General features: G+C 45.7%; 1 protein-coding gene across 1 annotated transcript; it reads left to right on the top strand.

Annotated features, from left to right (window-relative positions):
- The first annotated feature begins 14218 nt into the window (after positions 1-14218).
- Chmp7 (charged multivesicular body protein 7) lies at positions 14219-25170 on the top strand. Its single transcript, XM_021647846.2, has 10 exons — positions 14219-14627; positions 16399-16570; positions 20716-20901; positions 21069-21202; positions 21938-21986; positions 22186-22305; positions 22565-22663; positions 22871-22931; positions 23363-23542; positions 23754-25170. Exons 1-10 carry the CDS (start codon positions 14329-14331, stop codon positions 23804-23806), a joined length of 1353 nt encoding a protein of 450 aa, XP_021503521.1. The 5' UTR covers positions 14219-14328; the 3' UTR covers positions 23807-25170.
- The last annotated feature ends 1836 nt before the right edge of the window (positions 25171-27006 follow it).

Genomic DNA, 27006 nt, shown 5'->3' with positions numbered 1-27006 from the left:
GTTTCTTTACATTTAAATTGATGTTGACTATGGGCTTCTATAAACTGCCTTTATTAAGTTGAGGTATGTCCCTTGTATCCCTATTCTCTCCAGGACTGTTATCATGAAGTGGTGTTTTAATTTGTCAAAGGCCTTTTCTGCGTCTAATGAGATAATCATTTGGTTTTTGTCTTTTAGTTTGTTTATATGGTATATTACATTTCTTCATTTATGTATGTTGAACCATCTTTTCATCTCTGGGATGAAGCCTACTTGATCATGGTTAATGATATTTTTGATGCACTCTTCAATTCAGTTTGCAAGTATTTGGGTATGTTTGCATCTATGTTCCTAAGGGAAATTGGTCTATAATTTGTTTGGTCTTTATTTGGTTTGGTTATCAGGGTGAAAAACGAACTGTATAATGTTCTGTCTGTTTCTATTTTGTGAACTAATTTGAGGTGTATTGGCATTAACTCTTCTTTGAAAGTTTGATAGAAATCTGTGCTAAATCCATCTGGCCCTGGGCTTTTTAAAAAAATGGCTGCTTCTAGTTCACCAGAGGTTATATGTCTGTGTACATTGCTTATCTGATCTTGATGAGATTAAGTGGCATGTATTGAGAACACTATCCATCCATTTCTTTTAGATTTTCCAATTTATTGGAGTACATAATAATCAAAACACTATAAACATACAGTGTTAGGGTTTCAAAACTCACTGAAGAAAACACCTCAGACTCAAATCGTATTGTTGTGCCCAGATCTTAAGGTCCCCAAAGACCACCAGGAGCTGGATCACGCATGAAAGAGCAAAGAGCTTTATTCAGGCTTAAGCTTGGTCTCTTCATCACCACCAATGTAGTGGATTAGAGAGGAGAGCCCCCAGTAGCTGCATGGTAGGGTTTTTATTGGGGTTTGAGGAAGGACCGGGAATTTCTGGTTTAACAGTTACACGATTGGGTGACCAAGGGCAAGCTTGTTACAAAGTGATTGGCTAACTAACATAACATTAGACCTCAGAAATGTTAGGTCATTGGGCTGCCCAGCATGGATGCCCCACCCTGAGATGAGATACCTTCCCATTCTTATGGTTACCTCCAGGCTATTCCTTGGGTAGGGAATTTTGTGTTTTATTTTTATTTTGTTTTGATTATTATGTGCCAAGGGAACTTTCTTTTCCTGTCTAGTGTATTTGGTGTTTGTATGCTTCTTGCACCTTTAGAGGCATCTTCTTTACTAGGCTAAGAAATTTTTCTTCTCTGATTTTATTGAAAATATTTTTGTGCTTTCGATCTGGGATTCTTCTCTTTTGGTATTCTTGTTATTCTTAGATTTGGTATTTTCATAGCGTCCCAGATTTCCTGGATATTTTGCATCAGGAGTTTTTTAGATTTCACATTTTCTTTGATTGGTGTATCCATTTCTTCTATCATGTCTTCAATGCCTGAGAGTCTCTCTTCCATCTCTTTTTTTCTGGTGGTGAGGCTTGCCTTTGTGGTTTCTGTTCAAGATCCTACAATTTTCATTTCCTGAACAGTTTTATTCATTTCTTTCATTCACTGTTAGTGTTTTCATAGATTTTTTTCAGGGGACTTATCCATTACTTCTTTAAGGACCTCTATCATATTAATAAAGGCTGTTTATAGGTCATTTTCTTGTGCTTCAGCTATGTTGGAATACTCAGGGCTGCTCTGGGAGGGTTGCTGGGCTCCAGTGGAGACGAACTGTCCTGGCTGTTACTGATTGTGTTCTTACACTGGTGTCTAGGCCTCTGGAATTGGGAAGATTGTAATTCTAGGTGCTGGTGTCTGTCCTTATCTTTGTTATGGGAGTATTTTGTTCCTTTCTTTCTGTTTCATCTGTGATTCTGAGGAGAGTGTGGTGGCTCTCTGTTTCCTAGTAGGAAATTTTTCTGGGGACCTGCTGATAGGTATGCCCACTGGAGGTTCCAGGTAAAATGTGTTTCTGGGTGTTGGGAACTGACACTTAGGAATTAGGATGGGCTGGGAGGGAGTTGGTGCTGAAGAAGCTCACAAGAGGTAGGGAAGCAGAGTGTTAACCCAGCATCTGCTTTGTTGGTCCACTGGGAATGGGCATAGAGCATGAGGGGAGGCCACAGCAAAAGGTCTGCTATGGAGCCTGGATGAGAATAGGGGTTGGATTTGGAGGGATGGAGGGAGAGGTGAAGATCTGCAGTTAGCCTACTTGCTTCCCGGCCAGAGTGCCCTGGGTTCCCAGGGAGTGCCTGCTGGAGTTGGAGGCTGGAATAACAGAATGGGTGAGGGGAACGGGAAAGAAGTTTGGGGAGGAAGATCTTGTGATCCACTTGTGAGATCTTGTGATTTCAGCTAGAGTCACCCTCATATCCTCCCAGGAGCCTAGCCTGTCGAGGGTCCCCAGCTTATCTCAGAGATGGCCCCACCCTCAGTTTCCCTTCTCTCTCCCAGCCCTCTCACCTCCCACCCCTGCTCTCCCAACACATGATCCCCTCCTTTAACACTCCACACCATCTCCTCCCCAGTTCCCTCTCATAATCCGCTGTCGATTCTATTACCCTACTGAGTAAGATTCAAGCATCCTCCTTTGGGCCCTCCTTGTTACTTAGCTTCTTTGGGTCCGTGAGTTGTAGCCTCCTTTAGTATATGGTATATCAGTATCCTTTTAGCATATAATATAATATATTAGTATCCTTTAGTATATGGCTAATATCTACTTATAAATGAGTACATACCATGTGTGTCTTTCTGGGTCTGTGTTACCTCACTCAGGATGATTTTTTCTAGTTCCATCCATTTGCCTGCAAATTTCATGATTTTCTTGTTTTTAATATGTAATTGGTATTCCATTGTATAAATGTACCATAATTTCTTTATCTACTCTTCATTTGAAAGACATCTGACTTGTTTCCAGTTTCTGGCTATTATGAATAAAGCTGCTATGAACATGGTTGAATAAATGTTCTTGCTGTATGGTGGAGCATCTTTTGAATATATGCCCAGGAGTGATGTAACTGGGTCTTGAGGTAGAGCTATTTCCAATTTTTTGAGAAAACACTAGATTGATTTCCAAAGTGGCTGTACAAGGTTACATTCCCACCAGCAATGGAGGAGCCTTCCCCTTTCTTCACATCTTCTCCAGCATGGGCTGTCACTTGAGTGTTTGATCTTAGCCTTTTGATAGGTGTAAGATAGCATCTCAGAGTTGTTTTGATTTATATTTCCCGGATGACTAAGGGAGTATTTCTTTCAGTGATTCACTAGATATGGGGGAAGGGAGGCTTCAGCTGGTGTTTTGCTACAGGGCTGAGGATGAGACTAGGACAACGGATCTGGAGAAGCAGAGGAAGGGGTGAAGATCTACATTTAGCCTTCCTGCTTCCCTGGCAGGAGTGTGTAAGTCTTTTCTATACATTTATTGCTTCTGATTTCTGACTGTATTCCTTTGCAATTAAAGAACGTGATTTCAATCCTTTTCAATTTCTGGAGTTTTCAGTGCACAGAATTTAGTCTACCTTCATGAACAAATACTCTATCTATATTGACAGAATGTTGTAGAAATGTTTTTAGATCAGGAAGTTGGTTGTTTTTTGTTTTATTTTTCAGACCAGCTATGGCTTTCTTGTCCTGTTTCCTTGACTAGTCTAGTCATTCTATCAGTCACTTGGCAAGCCATGTCTGTTTTTAGCTATGTCTGTGTCTATTCCTCTTTAATTCTGTTCATTTCTGACTCAAGACTTAGAAGCTTGTTATTAAAAAATCTAGACTCTCTCCCACTAAAATCAGGAACCATGGACTAATGTCCATTTAGATCATTCCTATCAATGATACTGGAAAGTTTCAAAAGGAAAGGTGGTTGAAAGAGTATAATGTATAGAATAGGGAAAAAAATAAGCAAAATTGTTGGTTAACAGGTGGCAGGGAAAGAAGATTGGGGACATGACTCAGTCAGTAGAGTATTTGCTGAGCAGCTGTGAGAATGTAAATTCAGTTCTCCAGAAGTCACTTTTAAAAGCAGAGATGTGCTGGCTGTAGGAGCACACAACTTTACTCCCAGCATTCAGGAGGCTGAGGTGGGTAAATCTCTAAGAGTCCGAGGCCATTCTGAGCTACATAGGCATACCATGCCTCAAACAACAACAAAAAATTACCACCAGGGGTGATACATGCCTACTGTCCCAGTTCTGGGAGGCAGGGCTTGGAGGGTCCCTAGCGCTTGCTGCCGGACAGTTTAGCTGAACTGGTGAGCTCTGGTTTCAGTGAGAGAGGTTGTCTCAAAAAATAAGGTCACATTGAACTCTCACTGTTCCAGGTCTGTCCTTAAGAGCTAGCACCAAAGCTGAATACGTCAAACAAGACTAAATCGAGAACCACAAGACTGCTGTTTGACAAGTCTAAGGAGGGATGACTCTGAAGAATCTGAGATAGGCTTTCCAATTTGCCAGTGTGGTCAGTTACTGAAGCCTCTTCTGAAGTGTGGAGAGCAGTGAAAGGCCATTGTGTGAACTATTTTACAAACTCGATGCGATAAATGCATTCGATTATCCTGATTCACCCATTGTGAACAAATCTGTGGCTGACAGTTTGTGGAAAAATAAGAAAAATAATGATGCTGGTCAGTTGCTCTTAGCATCTCTGGGTAAATTAACAAAGAATAGGAATGAGCTCCATGATCACCAACCTCTAGCATCTCAGAATATGGTGAATGACAACAGTAAACTCATTATTAAAACTGACCGGCTCCAGATATGCATAAACAGTCTTAAAGGTTTCTAAGTATGCCCTGAAAGAGAATCTTCTTTCCAGCAGGCACAGAGTTCAAGTTGCAGAAAATCAAACTGAAGCCCCCATTACAATATTGGCTGAATTGCAGGGAAAATTCAAGTCTCAGCTTTGGAGGGTGTCAGTGATTAAAATAAGGACAATAATCAGTAAAGAATGGGATCTTGTAACTTGGGGTGATGATGTGTGGGAGGAGCCTATTGAAGCCGAGAACTTTGAACCCTCAAAGTCTCATGGGTTTATTTTATCCAAGGAAGTAGGCTCCCTACCCTCAGCTCCATCTCCTGAAATATGTTTTTTTTTTTTTTTTTTTTTTTTTTACCCTTGAGGAAATTAATACTTCATTGTCTTCTAAACCAGCTTGTACCTTTCTCTGAAAGAGATGCCAGGCAAGACAGTACTGATGTCCCTCAGGGCCCACCAACAGTTACATCAAGAGTTATAATCAGACTAAGACAAAGCAGGCCCCTAGAGGAGAGGTAGAATGTGTAGTGCATGAAGAGCTTCAGAGAAGCAGAAGTCTGGGTAATAGGTATGGGGATGGACATTAAGGGTGTAGGGGATGGTAGGAGGAACAAAAAACTGGACCAGGCTGAGGTTATTGACGTGGGCCCTCCGAGTGGAGATTCTAGGTTTAATATGGAAGCTCCCACAGTTAAAAATGAGTCAAAAGTTTTGATGGCTGGTTGAAGTGTTTATCAAAAGATGAACTCCCGAAAAGGAATTGGAGATGCCAGATATCCTTTGGCTTAGTGTTGATGGAGGGATTTTAAGGCTCGGGGAATGTACAATGCTAGAGTGGGTACACTGTAAAACCTAATCCTCCACAGTGGGAAGGCGCAGAAGACACATCCCTCACTAACCTTATAAGACACAAAATGGTGACAGGCACCAGAATATTTGAAGAGCTTTGTTGTGACCCGTTCCCTTGTGCCAGACCTTGGGGCTGGAGATGCTGCTGCCTACTTGGGTGAATTAAATGCAGTAAGTCTAATTGGGCCTGACGGTCGCAGGGGCCAGGCGGCAACACTGAATTGCCAAAGGCAAAGTGATCGTAGTTGTTGTAACGGGCAGTGCAGACAAAGCAATGTTCATAATGGTCTGCCTATAATGGGCAGCATAGGCAAAGTAAGTTTTATGAGGGCATGACTCATACGGAATTTTGATACTGGCTAAAGGGTAACAACACTGGGGAAAGCAAACAGAATGTCCAGACACCAGTTCTGAATTAACACTGATTCTGGGAGAAGCCAAGAAACATTGTGGCCTTCCAGTTAAAGTAGGGACTTATGGAGGTGAGGTGATTAATAGAGTTTTGGCTACAACTCACAGTAGGTCCTGTGGGTTCCCAAACTCGTCCTGTGGTTATTTCTTCAGCTCTAGAATGTGTAATTGGGATAGATGGACTTAAAAGTTGGCAGAATTATCACACTGGTTTCCTGACCTGTGGAATGAAGGCTATTGTTCTTAGAAAGGCTAAATGGAAGCCTTTAGAGTTGCCTCTGGCTATAGCTGCTACTGCATGCCAGATCTGCCAGGAGCAGAGATCAATACTGAGTCCCAGATATGGCATCATTCCCCAGGGTGACTAGCCAGCAACCTGGTGGCAGGATGGATGACTTCCTCCATGGAAAGGACCATATTTTGTTTTTACTAACGTAGATAATTATTTTGCCCATGGATTTGCCTTTCCTGCATATATAATACTTCTGCCAAGACTATGCGTGGACTTACATAATGCCTTATCCATTGTTGTGGTATTCCACGACAGTGTTATGACCAAGGAATTCACTCCACACACAGCCAGAGAAGTGCACAGTGGGCCTACAATCACAGAATCCACTGGTCTTACCATGTCCCCCACTATCCTGAAGCAGCTGCCCTGATAGAAATACGGAATGGTCTTTTGAAGACACAGTTACAGCTCCAACTAGATGGCAACAGCTGTGGCAGCGTTCTCCAGAAGGTGCCAGATGCTTTGAATCAGTGTCCAGTGTATGGTACAGTTTCTCCCATAGCCAGGATCCATGGGTCCAGGAATCAAGGAGTGGAAAAGGGAATAGTTTCACTCACAATCACCCCAGTGACCTACTAGGAAAATGTTTGCTTACTCATCCTGCAACCTTAAGTTCTGCTGGCCTAGAAGTTTTGTTTCCAGAGTGGGGAGTGTTCCTGCTAGGAGCCACAACAAAAGTTCTATCAAACTGGAAGCTCAGGCTTCCCCCTGGTCATTTGGGCTTCTGAGGCCCTTAAAGCAACAGGCTAAGAAAGGAAGAACAGTGTTAAGAGGGGTGCTTGATCCAGATTACCACAAGGAAATCGGATTGCTTGTCTACAGTGGAGGTAAGACAGTTGTTGCCTGGAGTGCAGACTCTAGGGAGTCTCTTGGTGCTACCGTGTCCTGTGATTAAAATCAAAGGGAGACGACAACAGTGTAATCCAGGCAGTGTGGCAAAGGATATAGAAAAAAGTATGAGTCACTCCTCCGGGAAAAGAGCCGAAGACCTGCTAGGGTGATTGCTCCACCTGGGGTGGAGGAAATATAAACTGGATAATGGAGAAAGGTAATTATAAATACTAGCTAAGACCAATGACATGAGTGTTTCTGTCATGTTTTGTTAACAGTGTGTTTGTACATATATTTGTGTTTTCTTTCCTCAAGTTCTTCATCACGTGATTAACATCAATTAAGAGAATATCAGGGGTTATCATATGTAAGTTTTAGATACTAAAAGAATGTCCCTCAAGAGACATTGCAACATATTCTAAGTTTATAACATGTTTGTAGTTATACAAGAGATAGTTAGATCATGTTAGGCACAATTACGGCCTGGTTAAATAAATAATAAATTTGCAATTGTACATAGGATAGCCATACTGTTTAGTCATTATTGTGGCCTGATTATTGTTTTCATTTGGAAATTAATCTTGACATAGGCAGATATGATTGTATGTTAAGTTGGCAAGGGGTGGACTTGTGGTGGCTGTGGCTGTTCTTGGTTGTCAACATCTGGAAATCCCCAAAATAAAGGACATGTCTGTGAGGGATTTCTGCTTAATTTGGAATTCGGAGATCTACCTTTAATACAGATCTTTGAGGTAGCAAGACACATCTTTAGTTCAGATCTTTAACCCATATCTGATGGCCCTTGCCTTCTGCTGGAAACCTACATAAGGACATGCTTACTCTTGCCTTGCTAGCAAGTCCATTCATTCACTGGAATTCAAGCCTACTTCTTCAGGATTTCATCAAATTCTTCAGACCAGCTGAGATATCCAACTTCATAGACTGAGAAACTACTGGATTCTTGGACTTTCCATTCAAAGCCACCCATTGTTGAATTAGCTAGATCACAGCCTGTAAGTCCTTTTAATAAATCCCATATATATATATATATATATATTAGTATAGCTGTATATATATAGACATATATATATATATACAGATATACTAATAAATTTCATATGTATATAGTGAATATATATATTCTGTAAGTTCTGTTACTCTAGAGAACCCCAAGTAATATATCTGGGTATATGATGGTTCTTATCCCAGGATTCTGAAATTCATGATGAAACTACTACTAAACATTCACTGGAAAAGTGGGAGGAAATGAGGTGGAGAGCTATTGAAGAAATCATTCAATGTCAACCTCTGGCCTTATATATATACATATGTACATATAAGCATCCTTCACATGTGCTCATATGGCTATGTACACACACATACATGCAAAGAAAACTTCAAATAATCCTCATTGTTAGTACAAAACTGGTACCAATAATGGATTATAACAAAGTTTCAGATTGCAATGATTATTTTAAAAAACAATAATTTCTTATATTCCAACAGTGATTCCAAATAAGTTTCTCTCTCTTTTTTTTAATTAGAATCTTTATTTATTCTTTGACAATTTCTTGCATGTAAACAATGCACCTTGATCATGTGCACCGCAACTTCTGCTTTCCTCTTTTCCCCCTAAACACCTCCAAAACAAACACCCTTCCCTCTTCATACCCTCTCCTTATCTGGGTAATAACACACTGGGTCCAATTAATCCTACCTGTTGCAGTGTTGACTTGATCTTGTGCAGGTAGCCACAGCTGCAGTGAGTTCATGAGTGCCATGGCCACGTCATGTATCCAAAGACAGCAGCTCACAGCCCTCCTCCCCATCCTCAGGGTCTTACATTCACACCTCTCTGTCAGATCTCTGTGTAGAGAAACCACCCGGAGAATGGTAGGTAAGTAAGCAAAATGGATTCAGGGCAAGAGCCACCCCAGGTGTCTAGCTTCCTAATAATGCTCACAGAAAGTTGTGAAATTGGTTGTTGTTGTTCCTGGTAGTTTTGTATATGTGTGCCTGGGGGTGTGTGTTCATGTGTGTACGTGTGTATATGTGGTTGTGTGTACATTACATATGTATCCGTGTGCATTCAGGTCAGAGGCCAGTTGTGGTGTTTCCACCTGGGTTTCGTTTTTGTTTTTGAAATAGGGTCTCTCATCATCTCGGAGCTTAACAAGTTACCTAAGCTACCAGCTAGCCCTGGGGACTTGCATGTTTCTGTCTCCCTGGTGATAAGATCGTAGGCATGTGCCTCTGAACCTGGATTTTTTAATGCGGGTTTGGGGGCTCAAATTCAGATTATCATGCTTGTCCTTTATCACATGACCTGTTTCCCCATTCCCTACAAAACTGTTTTGGTTAGTTAGTTCGTTTGTTTTTAGATCTATTTACTTTGTGTCTGAGTGTTTCGCCCACATGTATTGAGAGACCAAAAGATAAATTAGCAGCTATTATTAAGACCTGAAGTAGGTAAGTAAAGAAGTCTAGTAATTCCCTGAGGGGAAGAGCCACCTCACTGCATTCTTTCCCCACCCACTAGAGATACAGTTGCTAGGAAACTGGACCACTCCCCTAGGGAGGGACACCAGGTCATTAACGATCTGGGGACCTTCCTATAGCCAATTGATTCAAAATGTAGCATCTTGACCAATAGATGCTTGCCAGGCAGGAATTGCCCTTGCTTTGGGCATGCTGGTAGGGACCAGAATCTATAAATCACACAACTAACGTGGGGACGGCGTGCTCAGCCAAAGCGGTGGGTGTGTGTAGGCCCAAGCTGCAGCTTGTAATTTACAATAAAAAGAACCTCATGTATTTACAGCGGAGTCTAGTTATTCCTGGTCTTTTGGGGTTCATGAACTGGGCAGAACAGTATGTATATGCAACAGATGCCTCCCTGGTACCTTTGAGGATTAAAAGAGAGTATCAGATCCCATGGAACTTGAATTACAGATGGTTGTTAGCCACCATGTAGGTGCTACAAACTGACCCCAGGTCCTCTGTAAGAGCAACAAGTGCTTTTAACCACCGAGCCAAGTTTCTAGCCCTGCTTGTTTACTTTTTAACCCATTGAGGGGACGTGATGGTTTCTAAGTTTCTTACACGGAAGAATGATTTGAAAGAGAAGAGAGGGAGGGAAGGCGGTGATCTCGAAGGTAGTGATCTTTTATTATTACACTTATCAATGAAAACCTGTTTAAAAGTGTGTGTGTTTATCTGCGTGGGCACAAGCATGCCACAGTGTGAGTGAGGAGGCAGAGGAAGACCTTGTTTGAGATAGCTGCCTGGCATTATGTGGTAATTTGAACGCGAGTCCTGATGCTTGTGTGGCAAATGATTTTACCCACCAGGTCACCCTCCCAGTCCCGTACTGAGATAGTAAATGGGAAAACTGGATAGTCAGCTTCCGGAATGGCTGCTGCATCATTCTAGAAAGCCAGGATCATGAGTAGATGGACAGTAATAATGGTTTGGACACAGAAAAAAAAAAAAAAAAGACATTATCTTCTAATATTTTTCTAACTGTCCAAGCATTACGACATTTTAATTTGGGCTTGAGAAATGGCTCAGAGGTTAACAGCACTGGCTGCTCTTCCAGACGTCCTGAGTTCAATTCCCAGCACCCACATGGTGGCTCACAACCATCTATATTGGGATCTAATGCCCTCTTCAGAGGGCTGAGCAACAAATAATCCATTCATATAAATAAAAATACAATGTGTCAGCATATTATACTTAAATATTTTATGCTGTAAATGATAGGCTTTGATAGACTTAAAACTAATTATTTACTTAAATTCATCCATCTATGCAGTCCACAAACAGTTCCTAAGATGCTCCTAGCACTTTGCTAGGAACAAGTATGATTAAGATCACAGTCCCTGTTAGAAAAGGCACATAGCTAGTTATAGAGACACACCTTAACAGAGATTTAGAAAGCAATGTAGCACTTAGTATGTGCAAAGAGGTCTACAGGGTAAGAGAAAGATCAACACAGTTCGAGATGCACAGGAAACGACAGAACAAGGGTGGGAAAAGCTCCAGAATGCATTATATTTTGGCACCTGAACAGGATGTTAACAAGTCTGGTTTCTCCATAAATCCCATAGACAATGACTATTTTATTTTCCACTTTTTCGTTTGGCTGACCCTGGAGGCTGTGAATTCCAGGGTTAGGTACGAGCATTAGAAGTAAGTGGATGAGACGGCAAGGCTTGCATATTCCCATGGAAATGAAGAGGACCCCTGGCAAGTGGGCGCGATGGTGACCTGGAGTATCATTAGAGTGGGGTGAAAATGTGTGAATCCTCAGGGATGGGATGGGAGAGATTTAAGTATCTAAGGACATCAGCAAATAAATATAACTGCCGCAGTAGAGTACAGGAGGGTGAAATTGTGTTCTTCGGTCTCACAATAAAGGTTTCTATAGTCACTTACATACCTGTAGCTGATTCATAAGAAAAAGACTCAGAATGTGTGTACTAAGAAAACCCTTATGGTCGCAGTTTAGAAATCTTTAATTATCAGAGAACGAGTCTAGGAGGAAATCTGCCTGCCTTGGGTCAAGCTGTTGTTTACTGAGACAGACAAAGCCAAAATGCATGGGACAAAACATCCAGAAGACACCAGTCCAGAGAGGATATATTTAAGATCAGTTTCAGAGATTTGTATCCACTGATTCTTTTCCCAGTTATCTTTTCAGACTCCACAAGGAGAAAGCCAACCTGTCTGCCTAGAAAGGTCAAATGCAGTGGAATTTGCAGGTGCAATTTGCTCTCCTGCAAATGTTTCAACCCTTGGACAGGTTGAGAAAACCTAGTTTTTTCAGGGCATGACAGGGGGCATGGTATAGACTTGTTCACTAGATTTGATAATACTCAGCACTCTCCCTTCCCTCCTTCTCCCTCTCCCCTCTCCTTCCACCTCTCTCACCTCTGCCTCTCTACCTCTCTGCTCGCTTCCTTGCCTCTCTTCTCTCCTCCTCTCTGCCTCTCTGCCTCTCTCTCTCTCTCTCTCTCTCTCTCATCTATGCCTCTCTCATTTCCTCTCCTCTCTACCTCTGGGCTTCTCTCTCTCTTTGCCCTTTCTTCTTCGCCTCTCTCCATCTCTCCTCTGATCTCTCTCTCTCTCTCTCTCTCTCTCTCTGCCTCTCTTCCTCCCTTCCTCTCCTCTCCTTTCCACAACCCTCCCCATTCTTCCTCTCTCCTCCGCCTCTCCTCTCCCCTGCCTACTCCCCATCCCCCACCCCGGCCCCATCCCACCCCACCCCCGTCTCTCTGACAGGGTTTCTCTATGTAGCTCACTCTGTAAATTGGAGGCTGGCCTCAAATTCAAAGATACACCTGCCCCTGCCTCCTGAGTGCTGGGATTAAAGGTGTGCGCCACCAAGCCTGACTCAGCTTCCTCTACCCTAAGAATAGAGAAAGTGGACAACTTACCTCACAAGCTATATCGAACATATTTAGAAAGGAGCGCTAAGTGAGATATTTTGAACACTGAGAAATTCAATACAATGATATCAATTGATACACACATCGTATGACCAAACACTCTTCCTCCTTCAAAATGCTTATTAAAATTCATTAAAACTCGTTTCCTATGAAAATTCACCCTAAGACTGTTTTAACTACTGTTAATTTAGGACTTAGGTTACACCATCACCCACAAGGCAGCTCGCCAAAGTGACTACAATTCCGGGAGTTCCGACTCCCTCTTCTGGCCTCTGCAGGAACTGCGTGTACGCGGTGCACTTGGCACACAAGCAGGTAAAACACTTTGAACATGAGAAAAATTTAAAAATTCCTAAAAACCAGTATTTTTTTCAGTGGAAGAGTGTTTTGTTTGGTCAGCATGCAGGAGGTGCTCCCGCCCAGGAAAAGCCACCGCCAATTTAATGAAAAGGACATGTTGGCTAATTGCTGACAGGGCTGAAATTAAGTCTGCCTGACCCCAACGCATTCGCGGTACTTACGGGAAACAGTACTAACCTGAATTGTTCTGTTTCTGTAACCTCAAAGCTTTCTGCTCCCCGATCGAACAGAGAAGCCACGGTAATACACCTTTGCCCACGCCTACTTTCTTTCTTTTTTTTTTTTAAGTTCATATCCTGTCGTGCTTGCCAAGAGCGACCGCGTGAACCAAAGTACGGACCTGTGGCTTTTTCCCTTTATAAACCTGTCTTTACCAGGTCGAGGTCGTTTCTCTAGACTTGTAACCCTTAACCGGGTCCGTGTGGCTCAATAAAAACTTCTAATCCATAAAGAGCTCGTCCTGGTCTCTTCTTTAGCGAAAACCCGGATAAAACACCACCACCATCATCACAACAACAATTTATTCTCAACACTGAACAGATTTTGTGAGACTCTTCAAGACTGAAAAGTAATTAAAGAGCAGGCTTTTTTTTTTTTTTTTTTAAGAGCAAGGCACTTTTGGTGCCTTTCGGTCTATAAAGTATTTTCTGCCGTAGCACTGTCCTTGCAAGACAGTGCTGCATTGCTGTCTGGCCCCGTCCTCCTCCGAGGAAGCGGAGTCGGAGATAATGCTAAACTGATAGCCAGGAGAGCCGGGTCTTTAGGGGACGAGTCAGAGTGATGCTGGCTTTTTAAAAGACCGGACAGGACGTGGGTTTCCAGAAGAAAACGGACACTCCAGAGCAGAAGTGCGGGAAGTAAAGTGATAGGAAGCATAGATAGCCCTAAAAAAGTGTGCACTGTCGCGGAACTTTTGGGACCATTTCTGTCTACGGACAGGAAAGGGAGGTATCCTGGTCACTTGCTTAATATAAAAGCTTCCGGGCTCGGAGCGCCAAACCAGATCCCAGGTTTGAGATCCACCCGCAGCTCCCGCGGCCCCACCCCGCTACCTTAAGCCCAAACCACCTGGGAAAGGCGCAATGGTTCGCCCCTCCCGAGCGCTTCGCCAAACTCTGGTGGCGGCGCATGCGCAGAATCCTTCTCGTCGCACAAAGGCCGCGAAGGACGGTTCTGCGCCTGCGTTCTGCCTCTCCCTGGCGGGAACGCCCTCGTCTCCCCCTCCTGGACAAACGAAGGGGCGCTGCGCCTGCGCGCTGAAGAGCTGCGGGACTTTTATCACACTGTCGACGGCGGTGACGTGATGGCTGAGGAGGAGGGCGTGAAGGAACGACGGAAGCCGGGAGGGACCTGGGGCGAACGGGAACCCGGACCAGGCTTGTGTTCGGTTTCTTGGCGGGGCTGGGGTTCCGATGTGGTCCCCGGAGCGGGAGGCCCAGGCCCCGACCGGGGGAGACCCGGCGGGCCTCCTGCCGCCCGAGTGGGAGGAGGACGAGGAGCGCATGTCTTTCCTGTTCTCCGCCTTCAAGAGGAGTCGCGAGGTGAACAGCACCGATTGGGACAGCAAGATGGGCTTCTGGGCGCCGTTGGTGCTGAGCCACAGCCGCCGCCAAGGGGTGGTGCGCCTGCGTCTGCGGGACTTGCAGGAGGCCTTCCAGCGCAAGGGCAGTGTCCCGTTGGGGCTGGCCACGGTGCTGCAGGACCTGCTGCGGTGAGGACCGGGGCCGAGCGGGCCATGCGGGGGGCGGCTCCCCAGGGCTGACATCAGACCTGCCCTTTGGCAGCCCAGACTCAGCGTCCAGGGTTTGTTCAGTGGGTGGAAGGGGACGACGAGGCTGCTGCATGGATGGATCTCTGGAGAGAGAGAAAGAGGGGTCGGTTGGTTGGAGTGACTGGGGTAGTCGGAATGGTCCAGGCGAGAAGCATCCTGGCAGAGGAGTCAGCGGGACACTTGAACTGGGATCCCGTTATGCAGTTATTTCAACGGGACCTCCAGATTTGAATTACCTCTACGGCAGATCTCCGAGATAGGTGCTTTGAATTAAGAAAGAACAGATCTTAGGAGAGAGTACTTATGGGGTTATAGATATCTTGACAAGAGAACTTTGGCATAGGTCGTGCAAATAGCCTTTCCTGGTATGTCCAAGACTGAGAATGTTTGGACTAGAGCAAAGGGAGAATTTAACTAGGTACCTGGGGCCTCTGAACCGGCTTTAGGTGATAAGTGTGTGTGACAGGTATAGTGTTCAGGTCGTGAAGAGGTGATATATGTAATAGATGAACAATACTTCATGGTTTCTGATACTGTCACACTCCATTCTTTGGCCTTTTCAATAATCTAGGGCAGTCATCTTCATTGAAGGTAAGAAACAGAATCTCAGAGAGAAATCAAGTTACCTATTCCAGGTTAGAGTAATCCCAGGAGTGGATCCCTCCTTTGGATTTTAGTTGCGTTTCACACTGTATGGATTATGCCCAGCATACCCATAGCACTGTGTCTCTTTCAATGAAAAAAGAGAAAGCCAAAGGTCTTGTGTTGGTTTAGCGTAATGCTTTGTCATTAAATACTCACCCTCCTTTGCTTCTGTTCCCAAAACCTTTCATTACCTGACCTTGACCCAAGAAACCTTTCTGAAATTTTCTCCTGAGAAAGTGTGCTATGGAAAAAGTTTTCCTCGATGCCTCAAGTGGAAAACAGTTAAGTCAGTGAGGGACAAAATCAAAATGGGCTTCCTGCTACAGGACAGTCATGGACCATGTCCAAATCCAGAGACCTTTGACACCTTTAACCTCTTCTGGCTGCTGATCCTTGAAACATCCTGATACCTGTCCAGATTTGATATCCAAACATCGACAGCTTGAGGACCACACAGTTGTGCTCAGATCCTGGCTTTACTATTTTCTAATCAGTGGCCGTACACAGGATACAGATGCCATCAGTAAGCCCTAGTTTGACCAATTATCAAATTACAGTGACAGCATTATATAGGTTGGCTGTGAAAACTTGAGGATCTTTCTGTATCAATAGTAATTGTCTCTGGCAAGCATTTGGTAGACTTGGCTGCTGCTGTTACCACCAATAGGAGGTGCATCTCACTTCCGGCCCACCTTAGAGATAGCATAACCCCCACCTAGGTTGCTTTGCTTTCTTCCTTGGCTCTGCATGATGCACATGCGTGGTTTTTCATTCGATTGCTTCAGGCCCGCTGGTAGAAGGAAACCTCCACATAGGCCCAGTGAAGGCTTTTGCGCCTCCGTTGTCTTAGTGGGACACTTGTATTTTTGGAGCCAGACAAGGAGGCTGAGCACTTGAGTACAGGTGACACTGTTCCTAGTAGCTAGGACAAAATAGACTAGTGGTGGTGATGATGGTGATGCTGATGATGCTGATAAAATGCCTCTGGGGGTAAAGGGGCAAGTACGGACTAGGACAGGCCACTGATTACATATCCCTACCTGTCTTTCTCTCTCTTTCTCTGCAGTCGAGGGGAGCTGCAGCGAGAATCAGACTTCATGGCCAGTGTGGATAGCAGCTGGATCTCCTGGGGGGTTGGAGTCTTCCTGCTGAAGCCTCTGAAGTGGACTCTGTCTAACATGCTGGGGGATAACAAAGTTCCAGCTGAGGAGGTGCTCGTGGCTGTGGAGCTGCTTAAGGTAGTTATGCAGAAGGGGGGACTGGGTGACATCAGGAAAATACCAAGTAACAGGACTAATGACTGAGTCTACATGATGTCTTTTGCTGTGAACGTTGTAGTCTTATGTGTTCTTTGGTTATTTTTACCTTTCTTTCTTTCTTTCTTTCTTTCTTTCTTTCTTTCTTTCTTTCTTTCTTTCTTTCTTTCTTTTGTTTTGTTTGTTTTTGAGACAAGGTTTCTCTATGTAGCTTTGGCTGTTCTGGACTTTGTAGACCAGGCTGGCCTTGAACTCACAGCAACCCGCCCTTCTTTGTTTCCCTGCTTGCTGGGATTAAAGGCGTATGCCACCACTTTACATGCAAGGATGAGCTTTGTCTAGGACTTATCAGTAAACAGGTGATCACTTCTGGACAGTTTGAGGAATTAATGATAAGCTATACTTTAGGTGTGCTCTGCCCTCTTCAGTTTACTGGCGAGAAATTCCCAGAATTTCACATTAAATTAATTAATATATTTATTATTGTACTTGGTATTGAACCCAAGTTGTGTGCATTGGGCAAGCGCTTTGCTACTAAGCTCTAGTTCAGCCCTTCTTACTAAGCTCTGGTTTCCGTCCTCTCATCAGTCTTTTCCGTCCAACTCCACAGTAGCTTGCTTATCACTGTCCCCTCTCTTCTGCCTGGAAGAGGCAACTAGACATTGCCTTCTTACTGTGCTGTCCGATCAGCTTCTTTACATGCTGCTTTTTCCTCCCAGGCAGGGCCATGTGCTGACTGCAGGACAGATGCAACCTCAGAGCCCTGAGCAGCCATGGAGAAGCTCTCCTGTTCCACACAGGAGTTGGGTGGAATTAATGTAGCCATCTGGGAACCAGCAGTCACTTTCTAAAGCAGTGTAGTCAGTCCAATCCTGTGTCATAGAAGCAGCCTTGAGCTCAGCAGGCACAGTAGTGATTCTGTGCCACCTCCCATTTACTAAGCAGATACTTCGCGTTCCCTTTGGTGACGCCTGATTCCAAATATGTGGTGAATCCTGTTTTCCCTTGTTGGCCAAAGAAGGGAAGGGAGCTTAGAGGGAAGAGCATGTCAGGAACACCGATTTTCTCAAGGCTGTACAGAGGAATCAACCAGAAAGGAAAATAATTGCCCATGATTTTTGCTATTAAAAAAAAAGAAGGAAAGAAAAGACAGTGGGCATGGTGGCACACATCTGTAACCCCAGCACTCTGGAAAATAAAATCACCCCATAGTTTGTTTTTCTTTCCACTTCATTATGTTGGGAGTGTTTTTCTGGGTCATACACTGTGTAATCTAGTTCATTTTTTTGGACAGCTATATAATAGCCTGTAGGTCTCTCTGCCACCATTTATGCAGTGGCTGTCCCACAAGTAGGCTTTAAGTCACTAGTTTCTCTTGCTTTTCCATCTTTGCTGGGGCTTGTGCACATGAATCTGTGTAGTTCTGTGCCTTTTACATTTTTTAAAAAAGATCTATTTAATTATTTATACAACATTCTGCCTGCATGTTTACCTGCACACCAGATCTCACTATAGATGGTTATGAGCCACCATGTGGTTGCTGGGACTTGAACTCAGGACCTTTAGGAAGAATAGCCAGTGTTCTTAACCTCTGAGCCATCTCTCCAGCCCACCTTTTACATTTTTAACAAAAATTATTGCCCAACTAGGGGCTGGGGAGACAGCTCAGTTGGGTAAATGCTATGGGTTTGGCTCTATAGCACCCACATACAAAGCTGTGTGTAGAGGCCCACCCTTGATTCCAGTGCTGCGAGGAGAGATGGGCTTCCCTGGGGCTTGCTGGCCAGCCAGGCTAGCTGAATTGTGTACCTATCTTGAAAATATAAGATGATACCTACTTCAGGGCTCCACATGCACCCCCACAGTACCTACATACGTGTGCACACATGTGTGAACACATCAACACACACATACAAAATAATACCTGATGTTTTATGTTGTTGGTTCTGTTTTGAGGTGTGTGCGTGCGTGCGTGTGTGTGGTATTGAGACAGGTTTTCGTAGTGTAGTCTAAGTTGGTCTCAGATTTGTAGCAGTCCTGCCTCAGCCTCTCAAGGGCTGGAATCATAGGCATGATTCACCTTGTGTGTGCTAAGCAGGTACTCCACCAGTGTACTCCATTTCTAGCTTCCTTTTTATGCTAATTATTTTGTGCTTATATTTTTTTTTCAATTTGCATTTCAGTTCTTGAGTATCTGTGCACACGTGGTAAGGGAAAGTTATTTTCCCTAGCCAGCCCGCCCACCAGGTTTCTCCATCCCTTTTCCTAATGCAGTGCAATGAGTCTTGTGTGTGGCTGTCACACTGCTCTTAGTGGTTTTCGCTGTGAATGGTGAGTCAGGTCTAAAGGGAACCATAGTCTCTGTCTTGCTAGACTCTTGTTCGCTGTCCTGGATGTGGCTAACTGCTTGCTTCTTATAATGGTTCCTTTCCTTGGTTTTATTCACAGTGAACTGTGGGTTCTCTTTGGTTCCCCTAGGTAGTCCTGTGGGGCTCTGGGGCTCACCTCCCTGTTCCGACACTGGTCTTCCTTCAGCTTGCCACTTTCCCTTGAATCTGCTTGTGTTCTCTCACTCACACTTGTGATCTTGACTGCCTTCTGTGTGCTGGGGACCGCTCTCCTTGCTCTCCTGTTGTCTTCTTTCAAGCTTTCACAGTTGTGTTTGTTTAGATATCCCAAACCAGCTTATCCAAAGTGGAACGTTTGGTGTTTGAGACAGGCTTCTCCTGCATTCGTGTATAAGTCACCCCAGCCATAGCTATGTCCCCTTTCTCATCAGCCCTTGTTCAGACACCATGGGCTGCTTCTTTTTCCTCTAAGTTTTGTTCGGCTCTACCCCATCTCTCTGTGTCCTAAACACTCTCTTCAGAGAGGTCATAATGTCTCTTCTTGGATCAACGGCTTCCCTGCCTCCAATCCTAACTCTTCAGCCCACTCTTTGCCAGCTCTTTGCTCTCTGGCAGTCTAGCCATGCAGTTCCTCCCTGAGTGCCCGTCCTCTGCACATCAAAGAACAGGAGGGGACATGTTCATTTTATACAGTACAGCAGTGCCTCTCTCCTCGCTGCCTTCTCCTCCAGGGACACGCACACCATGTGAACTCACACTTCTGTGCCCAGGTCTGCCTGTTGTTTTTGGACAGCTTTCTCCACCTCTGTCAGTTTGTAGTGACTCACCCTACAGCCTGTGGTCAGTTACCTCTTTGTTTTAAGAACCTTCTGAATTCCCCTGTCTGAAGGGGAGTGACACTGTCCTTGGCACTCTGCCTGCTAGTCTTCTCACTAGTGCAGCCTGCCTGTTCCTCCTGTCTATCATGACGCGCTTTTCCTCTTCACTCCTTGCACGGGCATAATGATATTCACATCTGCAGTGTTGCGTAAATAGAGAGAGAAGCCAGGACGGAGAGGGGATTTAGCGTCATCTTCTCAGTTCATGGGCAAGAAGCTGAGGATCCAGGAGACTGGCAGGTGCAGGGTCATGGGCTAAGCTGGAAGTGAGCTTGGGTCCTAGATCACAGCCGCTTCCACTCGGCCCTCTGCTTATGCCTCCTGTGAGGAGCCTCAGGCCAGGCTGCCGTGTTGTACATCTTATTTCATATAGTCACCACTCTTTCCCAAAGTTTGAGAAGTATACAAATCCTTTGTGTGTGTGTGTGTGTGTGTGTGTGTGTGTGTATGTGTGTGTGTGTATACATAGATATTCATGTGTGTACGCATGTGTGGAGGCCAGAGATGACCTTGGATGTTCTCCACCTATGTATCTCTCCACATTTATTGCTTGCTTGCTTGTGTGCATATACTATGGTGTGTCTGTAGGGTCAGAGGACAATCTGTGGGAGTCAGTTTGCCCCCTCCATCATTTGGGTCCCAGTTATCAGGCTTGGTGGCAAGTGCCCTTACTCACTGAGTCATCTCACTGGCCTACTTTATTTTTGTAATCTTTCACTGGATTTGGAGCTCACTGTTGGCTAAGCTGGCTAGCCAGTGAGCTCTTCAAAGCTGCCACTCGGATGGGGCCAGTATTCCTCAGGTCTTAAAGTTGTGGGCTCATGGCTCTGAAGCTCAGGGTCAAGGCTCATGTGTCCTGTGGTGGTAACCAGGGCCTCGAATCCCTTTGCCTTCCTTGCAGGAAAAGGCTGAGGAGGTGTACCGCCTGTACCAGAACTCGCCCCTCTCCTCACACCCTGTGGTGGCCCTGTCGGAGCTGAGCACTCTGTGCGCCAACTCCTGCCCAGACGAGAGGACCTTCTACCTGGTACTGCTGCAGCTGCAGAAGGAGAAGAGAGTCACGGTCTTGGAACAGAATGGAGAGAAGGTGTGAAAGCATGCCTGTCCATGAGTGCGTGCACATGCATGCGTGTGCATATGTGTGCTTGCATGGACTCAATGACTTAGTCTGCACTCATGTGCCCGCCCCAGGCCTGGTTGTGAATTTCTCAGCATGTGTGGTAAGGACAGCAGTAATTTGTGCCTGTCCCCCAGATTGTGAAGTTTGCCAGGGGGCCACATGCCAAGGTGTCGCCTGTCAATGACGTGGACGTTGGGGTCTACCAGCTGATGCAGAGTGAGCAGCTCCTCTCTCGAAAGGTTGAGTCTCTATCCCAAGAGTCCGAGAGGTAATCTCCTTCCCTGCCTGGCTGGCCCTGGACCCTAGCATGAGTGGGTCTCCTCCAAAAGGAAAAGCATAGGCTGGGAGTATATCTCCATTTTCAGGGTGCTCATCCAGTGTGATGAAGCCAGGGGTTTGCCTCCAAAAAGTTACTTATTAGTTACATACTTACCAGGTACTCTGTGCAGAAAGCTCCTGAAACAGAAAATAAAGGAGAAAACTTATTTCTCTGGCGGTTACAATTATTAACAATTATATTATTCCAAAGCCTGGTGTTGTCCTACCAGTGGGGAGATGGTAACGTGGGTCTGTGCCTCCATAGGTCCTGTTTTAGGAGCTCTTGCTCTTTCCTTGGGGTGCTTCTACAGGGATCCTTGATAGCAGCCACAGACACCTCCACATACTGAAATAGAAATCTTCACTCCATCTCTCAAAGAAATATAGGAGTGTTGGGGGACTCAGAGACATGTCCACAATCTATAATGTGTAGGGACCAGTCCCATGCTTGCAGTGGAAAGACGTGTGTATAATTCTCTCACCTTCAGCACTGGATCACCTCGCCTTGCCACATACAGGTGCTGGAGCCTGTGTTGAAACTTGCTTCTAGAGGCTGGCAGTGGGTTTTTGGCCATCTCCATGGCTGTGGGTTTAGGGAATTCTTCAGGTATGCAGCTACTTTAACTAAGTGCTCTCAAGCATTCTTGGAGACTCTGCCAAGGCTCATCTACCCTTCATTCCACAGGTGCAAAGAGGAAGCCCGCCGGGCATGCCGAGCAGGAAAGAAGCAGTTGGTAGGTTCCCTTTTCCTGCAGCCTTGGAGTGGCATTCCTAGATGTCAGGGACAGGGGCCCAGCAGTTCAGAGAGCAGCATCTGCAGGGGGCTCCGGCACCACAGCTTAATTTATAGAGAGCAGCCCTGGGAGCAGGGCTGTCTGGCTTTCATCTTGTGGCCTACCATGTCCCACCCCGATCTGTTTTCATACCCGCCAGGCACTGAGGTCTCTCAAGGCCAAGCAGAGGACAGAGAAACGCATTGAGGCCCTGCACGCCAAGCTGGACACTGTTCAAGGCATCCTGGATCGCATCTACGCCTCCCAGACAGACCAGATGGTAGTAGCCACGCCCCTCCGTGCCCTGTGGTCCCAGTCTCCTACACTGCACCTCCCTCCCTTGTGACCTACTGTTTCAAGGAGTTCTGGCTTCTTCCAGGGTGTGGCTGGGTTCCCTTTCTTGTTGGAAAGTTTAACTTCTGTGGGTATAATGTGAGTTGACCTTGGTGGCCAAAGGTCAAAGTCAGCTTGGAGATGAATATAGCAAAGTTGTCTGTATTCTGGCAAATGTTGCAAAGGTAACTTGGTCTTCTCTTTAGGTTTTTAATGCCTACCAAGCTGGTGTGGGAGCCTTGAAACTCTCCATGAAGGATGTCACGGTGGAGAAGGCAGAGAGTCTTGTGGATCAGATTCAGGAGGTACAGGAGCCTGGGAGGGTCCACGAGAAGTTATAGAGAGCATGGTTGACTTACTGCAGGCCAGTTTTCCAAACTTGACTCAGCATTGTGCCCGAAAGAAACCATTCCTTGTCTATCAGATCTCTGTAACCCAGAATATTTCACCTAAAGGCCTTGAGCTGCCCAGAGCCACCATTTCCTTCAGAGTTTTGTGTTTGTCTCTTACAGCTATGTGACACGCAGGATGAAGTTTCTCAGACCCTGGCTGGTGGGGTAACCAATGGTTTAGGTGAGTTGACAAGGATACTCTTCTCTCCTTTCTGAGGGACATCACTTCCTGGGCCAGGACAGGTCTGATCATGGACTTGGCCTCTCTCTGGGGCTCACCTGCATGGGTGGTTGGAGGGAGTTACTGTTCCCTCCCTGACAGGTGTTCTGATGGTCCTCTATACTCCGTCTGCATTCTGACAAAGCTTCTGTCTGGCAGTCCTCTCTCAGGGCAAAGGGAAGCAGGATTAGGTTCCTGGGGTCAATAGACTTTACCCATCGGTCAGCTCAGCTCTGCTTATAAAGAAAGACTATCTGCCTGAGGGTATCCTTTGCCTCATGACTCATGGGACTGCCGACCTGCAGAGGGACTGCTGGGCTGTGAAAGCTGAGCTGTCCCGGCCACATAGGTTCATCTTTTTTCCTGGGGTTGATGCACCATCTCTCTCCCAGATTTTGACAGTGAGGAACTGGAGAAGGAGTTGGACATCCTCCTTCAGGACACCACCAAAGAACCTTTGGACCTGCCTGACAACCCCCATGAGACGCTTTATACCAACAGTGTGCCTAAGCCTAGGATCTTGGATGCTGAACTTGAAGCTGAACTTGAAAAACTGTCCCTATCAGAAGGAGGTATGGAGCTGTTTCCCATAGATCCTAGACATGAGACTGTGGCTGACAGAGGAGCCAGGCACATGACAGGTTCCATCCCAAGAACTCAGATAGCCTGCATCCCAAAGCCTACAAGGGACAGGTGGTTGTGTATGTGGACACCCAGAGGCTTTAGGTTTTGGATGCTTTGGTCCTAGGACTTCTTGCTGAATATTATCATTTCTTCTTGCAGGTTTGGTCCCAAGCAGTAAATCTCCAAAAAGACAATTGGAGCCAACTCTCTAAAGCCATTGCAGGAACTCAAGTAAAGGACCCTCATGTAACAGAGAGGCAGCCTTGTGTGTGTACATAGTTATTTAATGAGAAACACTGAGAAATTGTTGAAAGAGGAGGGAAGAACCACTTTTGTGTATCTGGATGCTGCCACTCATGACAGGACAGATACAGCTTCTGGAAGCCATGCTGTGAAGGTGTGCTCCCAGCTGATGTCATGGACCTACCTTCTCGTCTTTAGAGTGCCACAATTTATACAGTTCTGTGTTTGACCTGTCGTCTCATAGCCTGCAGTTCTCGCCTTTGGCTCCGTTAGCTTTGTCCTTACCCACCAGCTTCACTCCAGCCAGGGACGGTGAAAGGTCTGCAGCTTTGCCCATCAAAGCCAGGCCTCTCTTCCACTCTTGAGGTCTTTAAAACAATTTTGTTATCTGCAGTGCAGTTAAACTGCTCCCCATCCTCTACTTTATGGGGATTAAGAATGAGAGTCAACCAAGAATGGGATTAAGACTGGGATTAAGAATGAGAGTCAACTCAGAGAGACCTGACGGCCGAGTGTCTGGAGAAACATTGTCCACATGATGTCTCTCTACATGCTTTGTCACATTCCCCGGGTGTTCATGGCTCTGAATGGTTCAGGGTCATGGCAGTTGTGGGGGTGGCTTATTGACTGGGGGCCACAACCTCTTCTGTCTTAGGCAGAAGCCGATCTGCTGATGGGGTGGGGAGAGGGCTAATCTGTATTTTGAACTTGAGTAGGAGAAACCTAAGTAACCTACAGGGCCCCATGGTGTAAAAGAAGCTAAGTTTTTGCTTTGGCCCCATCATAAATTATGTGTTTTCTGGAGCAAGCCACACAGTGCCACATTCCCTGTCTCTTGAGCCTGACATTCAACTGGCAGGCTCCCTGTTAGGATCTGGAAAGCGTCTCGTGGCGCATCCACCACTCAGGGCAGGGGCCCGAGCCAGAATGTGCAATAGAAGGAGGTGGCGCTGGCCTGCTGCACCTGCTGTGTGCCGTCCCAGGCCCTGCTCTGCCCTGCACCTGCCTCCTGCAGGCGCATCTTCTTTTCTTCCATGAACTGCAGGGCAGGCGGGAAAAGTAGATCTGAGTGCTCTGGTGGCAGCATGGAGAAAAACCACACTGCCGTTCTGCTGCCCAGGGACGATGACTGCCTGGGTCTCTTGGCGCTGCCCCTCCTGCTTGAGGTGGCACAGAGCAGAGGGGAGGGCTTGGCTTCAGGCCAAGGTGCAGGAATCACTGTTCGAGTCTCTCCCACTCGGCTTTGGCAAATGGAAATATTGGGGGTGAAGAAAAACAATCACTATTTTTTCTTTTCTAATCTGGTAAAAATAATTAAAAGAGAAAAACATCAGGTTTTGTTGTTGCCTGTTCTTTAGATTGTGGATAATGTCATTTTTTTTTTCTTGGTTTTTCTTTTTCTGAGGTAGGGAATTATGTAGCTGAGACTGGCCGTGGATTCTTGATCCTCTGACTTCCACCTAAGTGCTGGGCTCACAGCTGTGCAGCCCTGGACTGTGCTGTACTGTCGCCCAAGTTCCGTTCTCCAAAATGAGAACAGCCCTGCTCGTGCGATCACCGCACACCAGTCCAGCACCTACCTGGTTTTGTGTTGCACTTTGTCTCTTGCTGTCTGAGCTGCTGAGCTCTCCTCACCTACCACCCGCCACAGGAAGGCCAGAGCACTAAGACACAGTTTTTCTTCACTGGCTCCGAGTGTGCTGCTGGCTCCCCTCCTCGTTCTCAGTTCTTCCCCGCTCCTGGGCTGTGGCACCTTCCCACCTTGTGCCAGGGAGACCACTTCCTCAATCCAATGGTCTGTGGCTTAGCAAAGCCTGCCAGGCTTTCGTCTCCTTCCTGGGCTGTAGTGGAAATAGGCAACTTCAGTCAGAGTGTCACCCTGCAGAGATGTCCTTCCTGTAGAAGGAACCTTGGTTCTCACCTCACGAGAGTGAAACCAGAACAAGATAAGCAAGGATAAGCAAGATAAACGAGATAAGTGGCTCCACTGACGTTGGCTGTGTGACATTGGCCAGTTGGTCTTTTGTGTGCTTTAGGTTCTTTTTTGGTTTAGTTACATGTGAGCAAGTGTGTAGTTGTGAGCTGCCTGACATGGGTGCTGGCAACTGAAACCAGGTCTTCCGAGAGAGTAGTACATGCTTTTAACTGCTCAGCCACCTCTCAGCTCCTACTTTAGTTTCTTCATCTGCAAAATGGATGTCAGTAGTGACACCACTCTGCTAGCACTGTGTCAATAAACGAGCTGAATTAGCGGTACAAGGTGCCAGGTACCTGGAAAAAAAGTTCAGTATGTGAGTTCCCACAGCCCATGGCTGGCCTCAAATTGAAGATCCTCCCACCTTGGCCTTCTAATGGTTGGGATTACAGACAAGTAACACCACAGACTGTTTCCTCTGGTCCTTTAAGAAGGCCTAGAACTCAGGCTAGACTAAGGCTGTGGTCTCCTAGAAACAGAGGGATAACAACAACAAAAAGAAAAAAAAACACCTGAGATTTTGATGACTACAGAAGGCAACAGGTAAAGGGGGGAATGGTGAGGTTTTCACTGGCTTCTCCCTTTAGTCCCTCTGTCTTCCCCACTTTTTCTCTACAGCTGTCCCTATCTCTGCTGTTGTAGTTTGAGTGTGAAGTGTCTCCCCACAGGTTCCTGTCTTTGAACACCTGGTGCCCAACTGACAGTGCTGCTTTGACAGATTGTTAACCTATAGGAGAGTCTTCCAGGAGGAAATGGGTCTTTAGGGGCGGGCCTTGTGGTTTTACAGTCCAGCCCTACTTTCTGTTTTCTGTCTGCTTTCCAACTGGGACCAGCTTCCCATACTTTTGCCGTGCCTTCCCTTCGATGATGATGATGATGATGATGATGATGATGAATGTGTCCTTACTTAAACTATAAGCCAAAACAAACCCTTTCTCCCTATGGTTCTTGCTGAATTCACAGAGGCACTTGATCACAGCAAAGGGAAAATAATGAATAATCTGCTTTGCCACCCTCACCCCCACCCCTCTTCAGGGGAATATCTCTTGCTTACGAGTATTTCACAACTGATTTTCTTGGATTTGAAGGTTTAAAACGTATTCTGCAATCAATAATATTTTTTAAAATAGATTATGTACATATGTGCTACAGTCCACAGGCAGAGATCAGAAGAGAGTTTGGGATAGTCAGTTC

This window comes from Meriones unguiculatus, chromosome 9 (assembly GCF_030254825.1).
Source record: "Meriones unguiculatus strain TT.TT164.6M chromosome 9, Bangor_MerUng_6.1, whole genome shotgun sequence".
NCBI classification, from domain to species: domain Eukaryota; kingdom Metazoa; phylum Chordata; class Mammalia; order Rodentia; family Muridae; genus Meriones; species Meriones unguiculatus.
The sequence above is the reverse complement of the archived record's forward strand: the minus strand, read 5'-3'. Positions and strand labels throughout refer to the sequence as shown.

Coding starts and splice junctions, on each gene's coding strand:
- Chmp7 (XM_021647846.2), top strand. CDS start 14,329: ATGTGGTCCCCGGAGCGGGAGGCCCAGGCCCCGACCGGGGGAGACCCG. Junction 21,203..21,937: donor CTATCCCAAGAGTCCGAGAG/GTAATCTCCTTC, acceptor TTCATTCCACAG/GTGCAAAGAGGAAGCCCGCC. Junction 22,664..22,870: donor TTGTGGATCAGATTCAGGAG/GTACAGGAGCCT, acceptor TGTCTCTTACAG/CTATGTGACACGCAGGATGA.